The sequence below is a fragment of the Nicotiana sylvestris genome, chromosome 4 (assembly GCF_000393655.2).
Source record: "Nicotiana sylvestris chromosome 4, ASM39365v2, whole genome shotgun sequence".
Taxonomy (NCBI): domain Eukaryota; kingdom Viridiplantae; phylum Streptophyta; class Magnoliopsida; order Solanales; family Solanaceae; genus Nicotiana; species Nicotiana sylvestris.
The window spans coordinates 92,920,567-92,937,907 of NC_091060.1; the positions used below are offsets into that span (position 1 = coordinate 92,920,567).

The following is a 17,341-nucleotide window of genomic DNA, read 5'->3' on the forward strand; positions in this document are numbered from 1 at the left end:
CAACAAGTCTATCCAACATTTGATCAAGAAAGGGCAATGGAAAATGGTCTTTTCGGGTCACTTTGTTCAGCTTTTGGTGATCCATACATACCCTCCATCTGGTGACAATCCTAGTGGGGATCACCTCATTTTTCTCATTTTTGACCACAGTCATAACCCCTTCTTCACCACGTATTGTACCGGCAAAGTCCATAAACTATCCGAAATGGGGTACACAACCCCTACATCTAGCCACTTGATAACTTCCTTCTTGACGACCTCTTAGATAGCCTCTTTCAACCTCTTTTGATGTTTCACGGAGGGTTTGGCATCATCCTCTAGTATACTTTTGTGCATGCAAAAGGCAAGGCTTATACCTTGAATGTCAGCCAAAGTCCATCCAATTGCCTTCTTCCTTCTTTGGAGCATTGCAAAGGTGGCATCTACCTGCACGTTAGTTAAGCATGAAGAAAGAATAACATGTAAAGTGGAACAAGGGCCTAAGAACTCATACCCGAGGTATGAAGGCAAAGGCTTCAACTCTAATGTGGCAGGCTCCTCGATTGAGGGCTTTGTTAGTGGAGTCTTCCGGTTCTCAAGGTTCAAGGAAAGTTTCCGGGGCTCATATGTATATGAATCCATTCCTTGTAAAGCATTGACATATTCAACCAAGCCTTCCTTCTCATCCACATCATAATTCAACAACACAGCTTCCAATGGGTCTTCTACATTAATCACAACACTTCTGTCTTCAACAATCATTTCGGGTCACAAGATCCACAAATGAACATACTTCGTTGCTATTGGGCTGCCTCATTGACTTGCAAACATGGAACACGACTTTTTCATCACCCACCGGAAGGTGAGCTCCCCTGCTTCCACATCAACTAAGGCCTTCCCTATAGCTAGGAAAGGTCTCCCCAATATGATCAGCACCTCATAGTCAACCTCATAGTCAAGTATCACAAAATTTGCGAAAAGTATGAACTTGTGGGAGGCCAATTGGGCATCGGAGTCGGCGTTTTTCTTTATTATTTGCTCAAACATTGTCTCTATTCGCCCCATCTCATTATTGGAAGAGCTAGGACCTTGTGATGGATATGGAGGAGGGTTGTTTGGTTGTTGATACATCGAAGGTCTTTGAAAGTCCGACCCCCGATTCCCTTGATTATTGTTGTTCCAACCCCCTTGGTTGTTATTACCTTCCCAATTGGTATTATTGTTGCCACCCCAATTGCCTTGGTTTCCTTGGTTGCCCTAATTTTGGTTGTTGTTCCCATAGTTGTTTTAGTCTTTGTTGTTGCCACTATTCCAATTTCCTTGTTGATTTTGATTTCTCCAATTTCCTTGGGATATCCACTGTTGTTGATTCAGAGCATTTTACCGTTGACCTTGGTAGTTGTTTACATATTGAACCTCTTCACTTTGATCATCATACACATCATCTTGATTGTAACCACTACCACTTTGCTCAAATTGATCCGGATTTCGTTGAACTTGTTTACTTCATTGCCTCCTCTTGTTGACCATCATATTTAACCCCTTCCATGGCATTCACTTGTTTTGGCCCTTGAACTTGTTGCAACTGAGCTTTGGCCAATTGGTTCATTGTAGTAGTTAACTAGGCTATTGCTTGGTCGTGGTTGTGGAGCTCCTTGTGTAGGTGAATGACATTGGGATCACCTTGTGGCATATTAGCTCGACCTTGCCACGCCAAAGAAGTATCTGCAATCTCATCAAGTATTTCACATGCCTCAGCATAAGGCATGTTCATGAAGTTTCCCCCAGCGAGTTGGTTAACTACACATTGGTTGGTAATGTTGATGCTACGGTAAAATGTTTGTTGGATCATGGCTACGGTCATATTATTTTTCAAACATTCTTTAACCATCGTCTGATACCTTTCCCAAATCTCATGAAGCGGTTCATTTGGCTCTTATTTAAAAGCGAGTATCTCATCTCTTAGCGTCGCCATATGCCCCGAAGAGAAGAACTTTGCTATGAATTTCTCGGCCAACTCATCCAAGTGGTGATGGAATGATTGGGTAACCTTTCAATCCAATCCAAAGCTTTCCCCCTTAGAGAAAATGGGAAAAGCCTTAACCTCAACGCGCCCTCAGAAACGTTAGTTTGCTTGCTCCCCCAGCATGTATCAACAAAACATTTGAGATGCTTGTAGGAGTTTTGGTGTGGAAGTCCGACGAAGAAACCCCTCTGTTCCAAGAGTGTAAGCATGATATTGGTTATTTGAAAGTTGCCCGCCCAAATCCGAGGCGGGACTATTGCACTTGCATAACTTTCATTGGGCAACACCTGGTGTGTTGCCCTTGCTGGACGTGGGGGAGGGTTTAGAATATTATCATGAGGCAGTCGACCTCTCCTTTGTACTTGAGGTTCGGGTTGAATCTCATCTACATTATCATCATCTACCTCCTCCCCCAATGGAAAATTTTTGAGGGCATCATTGTTAAGAGCCATTTGGTACCTAAAAGAAATTCACAAACAAATTAGAAAAACAGAAGGAAAGAAAAACAAAACACACAAATACTCGGAGATATAGCTAAAACCGTTTAACTTCCCGACAACGGTTCCAAAAATTGATCTGGTCCAAGCCTGCACTACTATTGAGTAGTAAGGATGGTAGATGTAGTTTTACCCAACAAGGTCGGGATCGAATCCACATGGAGTTAATTTGTTTTGAGTTAGGTTTGTATCCAAGTAGAGATGCGGGTTTGGCTCTTAATTGCACTTCCACAAATGGTTGGTCTGTTTTCTACTTCTACTTCCATTCTATAGCATGCAGTATTTGAAACTAAGTACAATATTTTTGTTGGTTGTTTTCAAAGATTTAAAAGGACTACGGTAGTGACTTCCGCCTAGGTGGATATCTAACGGGTAGAAAGAATATAGGGCAATCATGTGATCAATCGGGGTGGTAATATAGCTATCACACTCGGGTACTCACTCTATACCTCTTGGTAGTTTGAGTGATTTTTCCAAATTTGGCTTTCTCAAGTCCAAATGGGTATTCATGCAATTCAAGTGATTTTAGCTCAAGCTGGGTATTACTATCTCTAGGTTTAACCCTTTAATTGGGGCTATCAATTTCTTGAGTTTTCCCCAATTCCTTGTTAGCCTAGTTTTTCTAGACTTAGTCCCTCTTTCTCAAGTAGAGACTAAGTCATAAGGTCATAAATCAGTATTTGTTACAACTAATTCAATAGTTCTAGCAAGAACTAGGCTAAAAATCACTAACCCATACACATTCAAGCCCTAAAAATCAAGACCCATCAAATACCCACACTAGGGTTGGGTCACAACCCTAGCTATGGGTTTAACTACTCATGAAAATAGCATAAATCAAAGATAAATAGAAGATAAAATTCATAATGCTAAATTAAAAGATGAAAATCTAATGTTATAAGGTAAATCTTGTACAAAATTGCCCAAAATGGAAAACCTAACTATCTCCCATGCTCAGCAAAAACATAACATAACCTAAAAATGTGAAAAGATCTATTTATACTAGGCTGAAATTTTCGGATAAAAATGCCCCTGCAGAGGTTTCGCGACAGCGTAATTCTGACCGCGACCTCACTCTTGCTTTCTTGGCCGCGTAATATTGAGTGCGGTCTGCATCTCTTTACACCTGAAACGGGGCTGAAACTTGTTTCGTGGACCGCGTATTTTTCATCGCGTCCGCGTGGGCAATTTTTGCGGCCGCATATTCTTGACGCAAACTGTTTTCTTCATTTTTGCATGACTTGCAAAGTCTCTGAACCTTAGCACATGCTGTCAGTGGAATTCCAATCGCAGTCGCGCCAGTAATTTAGCGGCCGCATCTTTTTGTCCCTGTCCGTGCCCATGCATGTGCCCAAAACCACTTCTCTGAATCTCTACTTCGTAGTTCGCAAATTATGGCCGCCTCAGCGTTGATCCTTACGTGGTCGCACTTTTATGTCACGGTCCACGCTCTTATCCCAGACTTGGATTTGTTCAATTTTGACTCCTTTATGAGTTGATTATGGTTTCTTTGGCTCATTTTGAACAAACCCTACAAACAAGCACATTAAGTTAGTTTCCGGAAATACCTTCACGCATTTTTGACCCATAACCTAAGTAAAAAAGAGCAAATAATAGGCTTAAATCTCTACTTATCAGCAGACCAAAAGTGCGGTCCGCAGAAGTAATTATGAGACCACAGAAGAAAGGACAAACAACAGAATTATCTCTATTGCCGCAGATCTGGTGCTGAAGCATAGATGATGATTGACGCAAGTGCGAATCACACACAATTTGTGCGGTCGCAAAATATGGCCGCACTGACAAGATTTCAAAAAGTTCAGAGAGTGTGCAAAACGACCAAGAGTGAAGCCTTGCCAAAAGTGCAGCCGCAGAAGGAAAAGTGCGGCCGTAGAAACTAAAGTGCAGGCGCAGATCAAATTGTGCGGCTGCAGAAATTCTTCACCTGCAGAACCAAGCAAAGTGCGGACCACACATGGAATTGTACGGCCGAGGAACCTCCCGAAGGACATTTTTGTTAGCGAATTTTGGGCCACTATAAATAGACGGAAAACACTTTTTAGGGAAAGTTATATAGTTTTTTGAGCTATAGCTGTTATAATATACTACTTTTTATAATTTGTACCAATTTGGAGTGAAAACACATTAGTTTATCATTTTAATCTTGTATATAGCTTTAATTAGTATTTCTTCTTTCTTTTCTTCGATTCCTATTATGAGTAGTTAGATATTTTCTAGGGTTGTGACTCAACCCTAGTGTGTAAACTTTATGGTAATTAATCTAATGCTTGTTTATGATTGGGAGTTTATTATTTAGCTTTGTTCATGTATTATTTCTAGAATTAATGGTTGCAAACATTGATTCATGTTTTTTTTTGACTTGATTCTTACTTGAGAAAAAGGGACTTAGTCTAGGAAAACTTGGCTAACAAAAAATTGGGCTAGTTAAGGTTTTGGCTAGCCTAATTAAAGGGTTTGAACTAAGAGATAGAGAAAATCCGATTTGAGCTCATATCAACTAATTGAATTGATACACAATTGGGCTTCAGAAAGCCAATTTGGACAAAATCACTCATTGACCGAGATGTATTGAGTGGTTAATTTAGAGTTGAGAGTTATAATACACCCTGATCACTAAAATAAGCATTAACATAATTAACCCATTAGGCTAACACCTAGATGAAGGTTACATCCTTAGGCCTTTTACCCATTTGAAAAACAACAAAAAATAATTACTCATTTTCTAGTTTCTTTTCTCTAGTTAATTATTGCTAGTGTCAATTGTAGAAGTAAATGACAAAACCCCCTTGGTTGGAAGTGTAATTGACCTATTTCATCTACGCTCATTAGGTGTACACCCTAACACCAATATTTAACTCCCTGAGGAAAGCGACCCCGACTCATTGTTGGGTACTGTTCTTCCAACGACTGTTTCCACTCACTGTTGAGTGTGGATTGGGCGTGGATCAATTTGTGGCACCGTTGCCGGGGAGTTTTAATAGTGTTAGCTATATATTTGAGTGTGCTTTTGAAATATCTTCTTTCCCTTCTGTGCTATTAACTTGTTGAAGAAATCATAGGTACAAACATGGCGAACAATGAGTTTGAAAATATGCCTTTAGGGGACTTATACAGTGAGGAGGAACAACTCGATGAGGTACATCAAGTGCCACAATCTAATCGGCGAGGCTGGGTGCCATAAGACAACGTGCCCATACCACCCCCACCCCACCACCTCAACCATAAGCAGCACAATATCGGATATTGCCCAACGAAAGTTATGCTAGTGTAATAGTCCCTTCCCGTATTAGGAGGGAAACTTTCAAATCACCAATATGATGCTCACTTTGCTTGAGCAATGAGGCTTTTTCTTTGGTGTGCCAAGTCAAAATTCTTACAAACATTTGACAGGCTTTGTGGATACAAGTTGGGGGATCAAGCAAACTAATATTTCCGAGGATGCCTTGAGACTAAGGCTTTTTCTCTTCTCTCTACGGGGTAAAGCTTTAGATTGGTTGGAACATTTTCTAAACCATTCAATACACACTTGGGATGAGTTAGCGGCCAAGTTCATTGCTAAGTTATTCTCTCCCAGGCACATGGCTACCCTTCGGGATGAAATATCGGTATTCAAAGCAAGAATCGAATGAATCACTACACGAATTTAGAAACACTATAGAACCATGGTTAAGGAATGTCCTAACAACGATATGACGGAGAACATGTTGCAACAAACCTTCTACCGTGGGATTAACACAACCAACCAATGTGTAGTGAACCAACTAGTCGGTGGCAAGTTCATGACAACGCCTTATACGGAGGCGTGCGACATTCTAGATGAGATGGCGGAAATGTCATCGGCTTGAATCCCGAGCTAATGTTCCACAAGGTGATTCGAATATGATACACCTCTATAAAGAGTTTCAATACCATGGGCAAGGCATTGCCGAATTGATAATAACCATGACTCAACTAGCAAAGGCCCAACTCAATCAAGTACAAGCTCCTAAGAAAGTTCATGCTACAGAGGGAATTAATGTTTTGGTGAACAAGAAGAGGACCAAGGGTCCACAAATGCAAACCCGAGTGGAGAACTATGTGCAAGATGATGGCGGTTTTGATCAAGATAATCCTTATCATGAGCAAGAGGAGGAAGTTCAATATGTGAACACTTTTCAAGGGCAAAGAAATAATTTCTAAGGCTCTAATCAACAACAATGGTGACCACCAAAATAACCATGGCAATTAGAGTTTCAACAATCAAAGGAATTGGCATAATAACAACAATCGAGGAAATTAGAGTGGAAACAACTAAGGAAATTGGGGAGGCAACAATCAAGGTGGTTGGTGAAACAATCAAGGCAACCAAGGGTCAGGTATTAAAAGTCCCCCAATGTATCGACAACAAAGCAACTCACCTCCTTATACTTCCCATGATTCAAGTTCTTCAAACAATGAGATGAGACATATTGAGAATATATTCAAGCAAATGATGGAAAAGAATGTTGATTCGAATGCCCAACTTGACTCGCACAACATGTCAATTCGTAATCTAGAAGTTCAAATGGGGCAAATCTCTCAAACTCTAAATTCTCGTCCAAAAGTTGCACTACCAAGTGACACGGTAGTGAACCCAAAAGGTGGTAACAATACGATACATGCTATGGCGGTTATCACAAGAAGTGAAAGAGGCGGGAATGCACCCGACTCAAGTGAAAGGTGACTTGTCGATGATGACCAAGTGGTGCTAGAAGAAGAGATCCCAAACAATGTTTTTCAAGCAAATGAGGAAGTTTGGATTGATATTGATGATAGTGTTGAATAGACTCAAGAGGAGGTGAACCCGTCTAGGGAACACATCATTGGTATACCAGAACTGGTAGTGCAAAATGCCAAGGCACCATTGCCTAAGCCTCCACCTCCATACCTTCGAAGACTTGCCAAGCAAAATGGCGAGAATCAATTCAATAAGTTCATTCAAATGATAAAGAGTCTTTCAATCAATGTGTCATTGGTATAAGCTTTGGAACAAATGCCCGGTTATACAAAGTTTATGAAAGATCTTATGACTAAGAAACAGTCAATGAATTTTGAAACTATTAAGGTCACTCATCAAATGAGTGCAATTGTTCATTCCATGACTCTTAAGTTGGAGGATCCCCGTGCTTTCACTATTCTTTGTACAATTAGAAGTGTCAAGTTTGCTAAAGCTCTTTGTGATCTTGGGGTAAGTATAAATTTGATGCCCTATTCGGTTTTCAAAACTTTGAAAATTGGGCAACCAAGACCCACTTCTATGAGGTTGCAAATGGCCGATCATACCATGAAGAGGCCATTGGGTGTGATTGAATACGTTTTGGTCCAGGTTGATAATTTCATTATTCAGGTGGACTTTGTTATTCCAGATTGTGAAGTTGATTATGAAGTGCCTATCATTCTTGGGAAACCTTTTCTTGATACGGGTAAGGCTCTTTGTGTGTGGAAACCGGAGAACTCACTTTTCGGGTTGGTGATGAACTAGTGGTATTCCATGTGTGTAAGTCAATACAAAAACCAAATAGCAATGAGATGTGTTATTTTGTGGACTTGGTGACCGATGTTATTATTGATGATACAAGTGCTACAATCAATGCTGGCGATATGTTGGAGGCCGTTTTGCTCAATTTTGGTGATGACGAGATGGATGGTTTCCTGGAATGTGTGAACTCTTTGCAAGGAATAGGGTCGTACAACTATGCACCCCAGAAATTATATTTGGATCTTGAGAATATAAAGACTCCTCCTACAAAGCCTTCTATTGAAGTGCCACCTACTTTGGAGTTGAAGCCATTTCCTCCACACCTTAGGTATGAATTTCTTAGCCCGTGTTCTACTTTACCGGTTATTCTTTCCTCTTGTTTAACTAACGTGAGAGTTGATTCCACATTGGCGATGTTACAAAAGAGGAAGAAGGCTATTGGGTGAAATTTAGCAGATATTTGGGGTATAAGTTTGCATGCATAAGATCAAGTTGGAGGATGGTGCTAAACCGTCCATTAAAACTCAAAGAATACTCAATGAAGCTACGCAAGAAGTTGTCAAGAAGGAGATTATCAAGTGGTTGGATGTTGGGGTTATCTACCCCATCTCAGATATTTCATGGACCTCTCCGGTTCAATGTGTCCCAAAGAAGGGGGTAGGACGGTGGTTACCAATGATAAGAATGAGTTGATTCCTACAAGAACGGTGACCGGTTAGAGGGTTTATATGGATTATCTCAAGCTCAACAAAGTTACAAGGAAGGATCACTTTCCACTTCTTTTCTTAGATCAAATGCTAGATAGATTGGCCGTACGTGCTTTCTATTGTGTTCTTTATGGGTAATCAGGCTACAACCAAATTCTCATTGATCCGGAAGATCAAGAGAAAACAACCTTTACATGTCCTTATGATACTTTTGCTTTCAAGAGGATGCTATTTGGTTTGTGCAATGCACCGATGACTTTTCAACGGTGTATGATGGCTACTTTTACGTACATGATGGAGGACAACCTTGAAGTTTTCATGGATGACTTCTCAGTGGTTGGGGATTCTTTTGATGATTGTCTTGCAAATTTGGACAAAATGTTGGCTAGATGTGAAGAGACCAACTTGGTTCTCAATTGGGAGAAATGTCATTTCATGGTTGAGGAAGATATTGTCCTTGGCCATAAAATATCAAGGAGTGGAATTGAAGTTTACAAGGCATAGATTGAGGTAATTTCTAAGCTTCCACCCCAACTTTGGGGAAGGGTGTACGGAGTTTTCTAGGCCATGCGAGTTTTTACCGGCGCTTTATCAAAGATTTCTCTAAAGTGGTGAACCCATTGTGTAAGCTCCTTGAGAAGTATGCCAAGTTCAATTTCAATGATGATTGTATGAGGGCTTTTGAACTGTTGTAGCTCAAGTTGACAACTACTTCTATCATTACAGCTCCAAATTGAAGTTTGCCTTTTGAACTCATGTGTGATGCAAGTGACGTAGCGGTTAGGGAAGTTTTGGGACAACTTATCAACAAAGTTCTTCATCCGATTTACTATGCTAGTAAGACCATGAATAGTGCCTAAGTCTATTATACCTCTACGGAGAAAGAGCTCCTTGCTATTGTATTTGCAATTGAGAAGTTTCGCCCGTACTTGATGGGTGCCAAAGTTATTGTCCACACAGATCATGCGACACTTCGCTATCTTATGAGAAAAAAGGATTCTAAAGTCTGAATGATGAGAAGGGTACTCTTGTTGCAAGAATTTGATAGTGATATCCAAGATAGAAAAAATAGTGAAAACCAAGTGGTGAACTACTTGTATCGTTTGGGGGAGGAGGGGAGGCCGTATGGTGGCCCTGAACTCAATAAATCTTTCCCCAATGAGCAACTTTTGGCAATATCAATGAAAGAGGTTCCATGGTTTGCGGACTTAGCAAATTTTCTTGTGAGTGGAATCGTTCTGGATAAGTTATCTTCAAACCAAAGAAAGAAGCTCAAGAGAGATTGTAAAAATTATTATTGGGATGAACCATACATTTTTCAGATTTGTACGGATGGGATGATTAGAAGGTGTGTACTGGAAGAAGATCAAGGCGATATTCTTGGGGCTTGTCATTCTTCACTAGATGGTAGTTATCATAGTGGAGCAAGAACGACGGCCAAAATTCTTAGTTGTGATTTCTATTGGCCTACTCTTTATAAGGATGCAAGTAGTTTAGTGAAAAGATGTTATGAATGCCAACAAGTTGGTGGAATCTCAAAGAAAAATGAGATGCCTCTCACAATCATCTTGGAAATTGATAATTTCGATGTTTGGGGCATTGACTTTATGGGCCCCTTTTGTGAGTTCTTGTGGAAACACTTACATATTGGTCGTAGTGGATTATGTGTCCAAATGAGTTGAGGCCATAACATTGCCCAACAATGAGGCGAGAAGTGTAGTGGCTTTCTTGAAGAAGAATATTTTTACATGATTTGGTACACTACATGCAATCATAAGCGATGGGCGGTCACACTTTTGCAACAAAGCTTTTGACACTTTACTTGGTAAGTATGGGGTTAGTCACAAGGTTACGACTCTCTATCACCCACAAGCTAGTAGGCAAGGGGAAGTCTCCAACCGACAGATAAAGAGTATCTTGTTTGAAATGGTGAATGCTAATCGGACGGATTGGTCCAAGAAACTTGATGATGCATTATGGGCTTATCGGACGGCTTGCAAAACACCTATCAGAATGTCTTCATACCGGTTAGTGTTCGAGAAAGCTTGTCATCTTTCGGCAGACCTAGAGCATAAGGTAATGTGGACTTTAAAGAAATTGAACCTTGATTGGGATATAGCCGCTAACTTGCGGGTTGCATACTTGAATGAATTAGATGAGTTCCGGTACCTTGCATATGAGAGTTCGTCCTTGTACAAAGAAAAGATCAAATATCTTCATGACAAATACATTTGGAACAAAGGGTTAAAGGTGGGCGATCTTGTATTATTGTTTAACTCTAGGTTGAGGATGTTTTCCGGAAAGCTAAAATCCAAGTGGAGTGGTCCGTTTGAAATTATTGATGTGACATCTTTCAGTGCATTAGATTTGAAGAACAAGAACAATGAAGTATTCCGAGTCAATGGTCGCCGGGTGAAGTACTACTTGGTAAAGGTTGGAGATAGCCACGTGGCAGCGGTCATTTACTTCATTTGAAAATGCTTTGACATTACATCGTGCCTCGACGTTAAATAAGGTGCTTTTTGGGAGGCAACACATGTTCTTTTTCTTTTTATTTTGTAGTTAGGTTTTATTTGTAGTTCTAACATGATTTGAAGCGTGATATAGGGTTGAGTGTTACATGCAAGAAGGGTGGACATAAAAATGGCTAAGTGTTAAAGGAAATACAGATTGCACTTTAATTGTGCTGACAGTAGAATTAATTGTGCCACAGCAGATGAGCCTGTACGGTCGCACATTTCACATGTGCACCACACAATTGGAAGCTCGACAAAGTGTCAAAAATGCAAACTCTCTGAAGTTTGAGGCTATCGGTGCGGAGCTATTCTGCGATCGCAAGAGAAATTATGCGGCCGCATTCAAAATTGTGCATACCGCACGAATGGTATAGAGCATTACTGCCCAGGTGAAGGAGTGTGGACCGCACTTGGAATTGTGCGGCCGCACTCAGCCCTTTTTTCCCTCATTCACTCAAAGTATAAATAGGACTTTTGGCCTCATTTTACACTTTTCACCTTCTTGAGATTCACTGTTGCTCTACAAGCTTTACTGAGAAATTTTCATTGTCAACCATACAAACCTACACGTGCTTACACACCTAGTCTATATGCTTCACTTCATGTTAATCTTTGTGTTAGTTTAATTTTTGAAATTTTAGTTTTTTTAGGCCATCTATTATTGAGTTCATCCATGTGTCCATGCGGGGTGGATCTTTACTGGGTAGTTATTCATACATGCTAAAATGGGTTGGGTTAGTTTAATTTATGTGTATACCATGTTTCCATATAGATTTGAACAAGTAATTGCAAAAATCTTAGTAAAACCATAGACTACTCGTAATTTTTTGAATTCTATGGCCGCATTTGAACTTGTGCGGTTTGCAGTTGGTTGATTTTGGTAACAGGTGAAGGCAAGTGCATTCTGCTGCCGCACTCTAATTGTGCGAACTGCATAATTCCTAGTGAGGTTGGGTCCGCACTGATATCAGAGACTTGTCTCTTAGAAAATAAAAAGTGCGGACCGCACTTATAATTCCGCGAACCGGAGATGAATTCTGTGGCCGCACTTTGGCTGTCGTACTGTCTTCAAAGAAGAGGAACTTGAGCCTCTGATCTTTTTTGTTCGAAGCGTGAGCACACATGAAATTGTGCGGTCTGTACTCCTTTCTGTAGCCGCCCATCAGAAAGTGCGGACCGCAGTTCCCATTTTCCTGCAGCATGTTAATCTGTAGCAACCCTACTATGTCCATAATGTTCTCCCTTGCCTACATGAGTCTTAACTATGTTGAATGACAACTTGCAACTAACAATCCACTTTATTTTGATATAGACAATGTATCGATCATGAGGCCGCGACAAAACTGCCAAAGATAGAGGAGACTCTTCTAAGGGTCGAGGCAGAGGTACCTTGCCCCTCAGTGTGCTCAAAACCATTCGGAAGAAGACCACATCAGACAGAGGGATGGGTGTAGACCTCTCTGAGTCTAATTCTTATGTCCCGTCTAGGGAGGCTTCCGAGAGCAACTCTGTGTCTATTCCAGAGGAGCAAGCAACTACACAGTCCAAGCCACAAGGGCGATCTGAGCCATGGATATGGCTTCATCATCTCATAGCACTTCCGAGGGTTTGGAAAGTGCTAGCCAGGCTTCGAGCCAACATCTACTTCAGAGTCAGATGCACAGAATGTTCAAGATGTTCTTGATGATAATAAAAGGGGAGAGGGTACATCCACTAGTGTTGAGAGGTCAAAGAAGAAGGAAATATGGAAAGATAGATTTGTGAGTTTGGCTGCTTTCGCTGATTTTCGGATGTGGTGGCCGATGAGATCATTGACATATGAGAGGCAGTTTTGTTGGAGGATCTGGATAGATACAACTAAGGGTGTTAATCAGGTCGGCCCGACCCACTAATAACCCGGTTCGACCCGGTTCAGCCTGGTTCGGTAAGGGGTGGGACGAATCGGCTAGGTTAGGCCGTTAGGGGATTGTGTTGGACGAGGTCGGGCCTTTTTTTTGCTACCAGTGTATTGGAACCCGGCTAGCCTACTAACCCTTCCAGCCCGGTCCATCCCAGTTTATGTTGTAATTTTTTATTTTTATTTTTAAATTTTGACCATTGCCAATAGTCAAAATAAAAAATGACCGTTGGGCAACGGACATTTTCTGCACTTTTAGCCATTTAGGCCTATCTTCTTACTAAAATAGACCCTTCATACCCTAATAATTGATAAATTACATTCTTAGCATTTTAATAACTATAAATAGCCCCCTTCTTCTTCATTTTTTTCCACAACTTGCTCTCTTCTTCTACTTGAATTCTCTCTCAAGTCCCTTTTGATTATTGAATTTCTTATTGCTCTAAAGTTATCAATTAATTAATATTTTAGGTTTATCAATTATTTATGGTAGCCACTACAATATTACAATTATCAAGTGAAGTGCGGTTACCATTTTTTTTAGGTTCAAGTTAAATCATGCCCCATGCTTCTAGAGTGCGCTCACATGTTTGGGAACACTTTGAGGTGGTAGAAGAAAATGAAGAAGTTTGCAAAGTTCAGTGCAAGAACCGTGGTCTAGTTTTTAATGTTCGTCGAAAAGGGGAAAGACACAACTGGTTTAAGGAGGAATAGCAAGGTTGTATTGAGTGTCCTCCATCAATTCGTATTTTAAGTTGATTTGAGAGAATTTGTGTTATTTTGAATTTGTTAGACTTATTTAAGCTTAATGTGTTAGTGTATTAGACAAGTTAATTTGAAGTATTATTATGCTATGAAAATATGAAATGAAAGTCTTTAAAGTTTGATCCTTACATATTGGTCTTATTAAATAATTTTATGTAGCCACTAAATATCAATTTTCATATTTTATAATTCAAATTTCAAATTTAAAACTTTAAATTTTTAAGTTTAAAAGTTTAATTTTAAGCCTTAAAAGTTTGCAAACACTTAAGTATCAATAACATTAAATAAGAAAAATAAAATATACTTAAAAAAAAGATATCTGGCCCGATCCGGCCCTATTAAGCCCGAACACGGACGAGCCCACCAAAACCCGAAAAATCCCAATCCACTACCAGCACGGAAACCCAACCCACTAATAGCCCGAAATAATAACCAGATAGGCTATTTTTTTGTGTCCATCTCGGGCCAGCCCATCTGGTTAACACCTTTAGATACAACCCTGCAGCGTTGAGGCAGTTCAGATCGAGAAAGGGATAGATGTTGTTCACTGAGAAGGTAGTAGATGCCAATAAGCACCTTGTCCGCGAGTTCTATGCCAATATTTTACACTTTCGCAAGGGGACAAAGGTGACCAAAGTACGCAACCTCAAGGTGAGGATTGATCAACACATGCTCAACGTGTACTTGGGTTTTGAGGACTTGGAGCCGAAAGAGTACCTCGAGAAGTTGACCTTGAAAGACGAGTTCCAGTCATGGCTAACTGATATCTTAGCACTATCGGGACCACCTCCACCGAGTCCAACGGAGCACATTATGCTTGAGACAAAAGGTTGCAGACCTTTGTGTGTAGCAGACGTAACCCGTACCAGAATGAGAACAACTTACCTATTCCATGTGCAGTTCTAGTGGCTTCTATCATGGCCAGGTACCCAATCAATGTGGCTGTCGTGATGTCAGCCAACATCGCATTGGTAGCACAGTAGACTAACACGGCCTACCCATACCCGAACACTATCACATAGTACCTTACTGATGCAAAGGTAGAGCCAAAGACATATGATACAAAGGTGAAACCAAAAAATTCGTTTGAGTGGTACTCGCTGCAGGATCCGACCTACTCGAAGAAGAGCGCTCAACCTTCTACTACTACAGGCCAGTTTGATGAGCCGGTAGTGGTAGTTTCTGACACAACTGATATTCCATCTACATCAGCTGAGCCCTTTACTAGTGTAGCTAATATGCCTCTGCCACTATCTTCAGCTCCTACCACAGCCCTAGGGCAGCCCCTACTCCAGTTTTGAGGCTGGTGCCCATGCCTACAACCCCACTTTCTGCTCTGCGAGTCTCCCAGATATTGGCGAGTCTCAACAACTGGATATAGGCAACTACTTCAAAGTTGTCTAAGATATCTAGTACTGTTGCAGGACAGTCATCCACACAGGCACTGCAGGATTCTATTGAGCTTGATGAGAAGCTGTGCAAGATTTTGGACAACTAGAATATGATCATGGACACTCTGGTACAACATGGTTCAATTATTGAGGACTTGACTAAAGAAATGAAAAAGATGAGAAAGTCCTAGGCCAGCAAGAAGTTAGTAGATAAGCTTAGGAAGGAGGTGACTAGACTAGCAACAACTAAAGATTTACCATTTGACATGCTACTTGATCCAGACCAGCCCGCCCCAGATCCATCTGCACAGATTGCACTAGTTGGCCAGTCTGATGAGCCATGCCTTGCTACCGATACTGCTGATATAGTGTGTGCAATGTTTGCCACTCCCGACACTCCCATATATGATGACAATGAGATATAGTTGGCTAAGCCAACGAGAGTTGATGCTGTTGGGGACACTGAGATGTCCAAGGATGCTTAGGGAGTTTCTTCGCCCTCTCTCTTTTCAACCTTATTTTGTTAAGCATTGGGGACAATGCTTATTTTTATTTGGTGGAGGGGGGAATGGATTTTTTTTGATGCATTTGGCACATTTGGACTGTAATAATTGGATAATTTTGTTTCTTTTTAGTTTATCTATCTTTAGTTAGTTATTGCTTTCATTAGCTTCTTTAATTGTTTACTTTGATTTTGTTTTATTAGTAGCTTCTTTTTATGTTAGTAGCTTTGATGTTTTTCGTAGTAGTATAGATAATAAGCCTATGGTTTTCTTAATGTCACGGTTGTTTCCAAAGGTAGTCTTTTGTTTGAACGGGGTGACTCTTTCCGAGGATGGATGGTGTGACAACCTTCTTAAGGGAATGGGTCTATTTTTGTGTTTAGGTAATAATAATAGTAGTAGTAATGAATAAAAGCCCTAATCAAGTCATTCTCTAGAAACAGTTATTCATACTTCATTTGACACCAACACACTTAACTGCATGCTTATGGTTTGAAATAAGGTTTTTGAAAGAAAATATCTCTAGTTAGTGACTTTGAGACTCTTAAGTTGACTTTGATAATCATTGAGTGATTTATTGGACCATAGTGATCTTAAACTTGATTGTGGTTATTGTAGGCTCTAAAATCTATCCTTTTTATGGTCTAGTTGCATGAGGGGTGAGGTGATTTTTCATTGCTAGTCCAAGTATCTGCACAAATGGCCTAGAACTTGCCTCAAATGTGCTTCAAGGCGAAATCGTAAGTTTGCTTGGTTTGGAAGACACGTTTGAGATTTCTATATGTTGTTATCCCTAGTCAACCCCCTTTGAGCCTTTAGTCTTTCTTACTTGGTAACCATGTTACGAACCCTTACCTGTTTTGTTGTAATCCTCTCTTGGCACCCGAACCTTCCTTAATACTCTTAAGAAATAAGTGGCATCAGGCATAAGTTTGGGGGGAGAGTTGAGGAAATTAAAAGAGGTATCAAGGCACCAAAAAGAGAAAAGAAATGATCTCTATACAAAGAGAAGGCAAGAAAAGGAAAAAAAATAAAAAAAATGCCAGAAAAAGAATAAAAAGGAGGGTTGATGAAATCTAAAAGAGGCAACTATATCTAGAATGAGCATCAAGGGAGAAAAAGAAAGAGTAATTTCAAGTCTCTCTAGCCCCCAAGAAAAAGAAAATACCTCTAAGAGTTGGTGAATGTGAGCCAAGAAATGAAAATGTGGAGTGCTTAAGGAAGAGTGTAACCACTTAACCCATATGGTATTCTACCCCAACCCAAAAGTCTTCATTACAACCCAAAAGAAGTCCTACTTGATTTTGAACCGAGTTAGCTTAAATTAGTGGTGATCTACATGAGGGGCAATCCTATGGTACTTGAAGGCTTACTTGTGACATTCCTTTGTGAGAGAAGAGTGAACCTTTCATTGATCTAAAAATTGAATGCTAACTCTTGAAGTGAGCTTGACAAATGGAAGGTAGAGGAGGAAGAGTTTGGAGTCCACCATGATCTACATGATAGAGCAAGAGTCCTTGATAAGTAAAGTCAATTCTTGAA

General features: G+C 40.3%; 2 protein-coding genes across 2 annotated transcripts; both read left to right on the forward strand.

Moving 5' to 3' along the window:
- Nucleotides 1-6,740: 6,740 nt before the first annotated feature.
- Nucleotides 6,741-8,023, forward strand: LOC138889843 (uncharacterized). Its single transcript, XM_070173179.1, has 4 exons — nt 6,741-6,878; nt 7,328-7,516; nt 7,607-7,729; nt 7,889-8,023. The coding sequence occupies exons 1-4, from the start codon at nt 6,741-6,743 to the stop codon at nt 8,021-8,023; spliced, it is 585 nt and encodes a 194-aa protein (XP_070029280.1).
- Nucleotides 8,024-10,653: 2,630 nt separating this feature from the next.
- Nucleotides 10,654-11,202, forward strand: LOC138889844 (uncharacterized). Its single transcript, XM_070173180.1, has one exon. It carries the CDS (start codon nt 10,654-10,656, stop codon nt 11,200-11,202), a length of 549 nt encoding a protein of 182 aa, XP_070029281.1.
- The last annotated feature ends 6,139 nt before the right edge of the window (nt 11,203-17,341 follow it).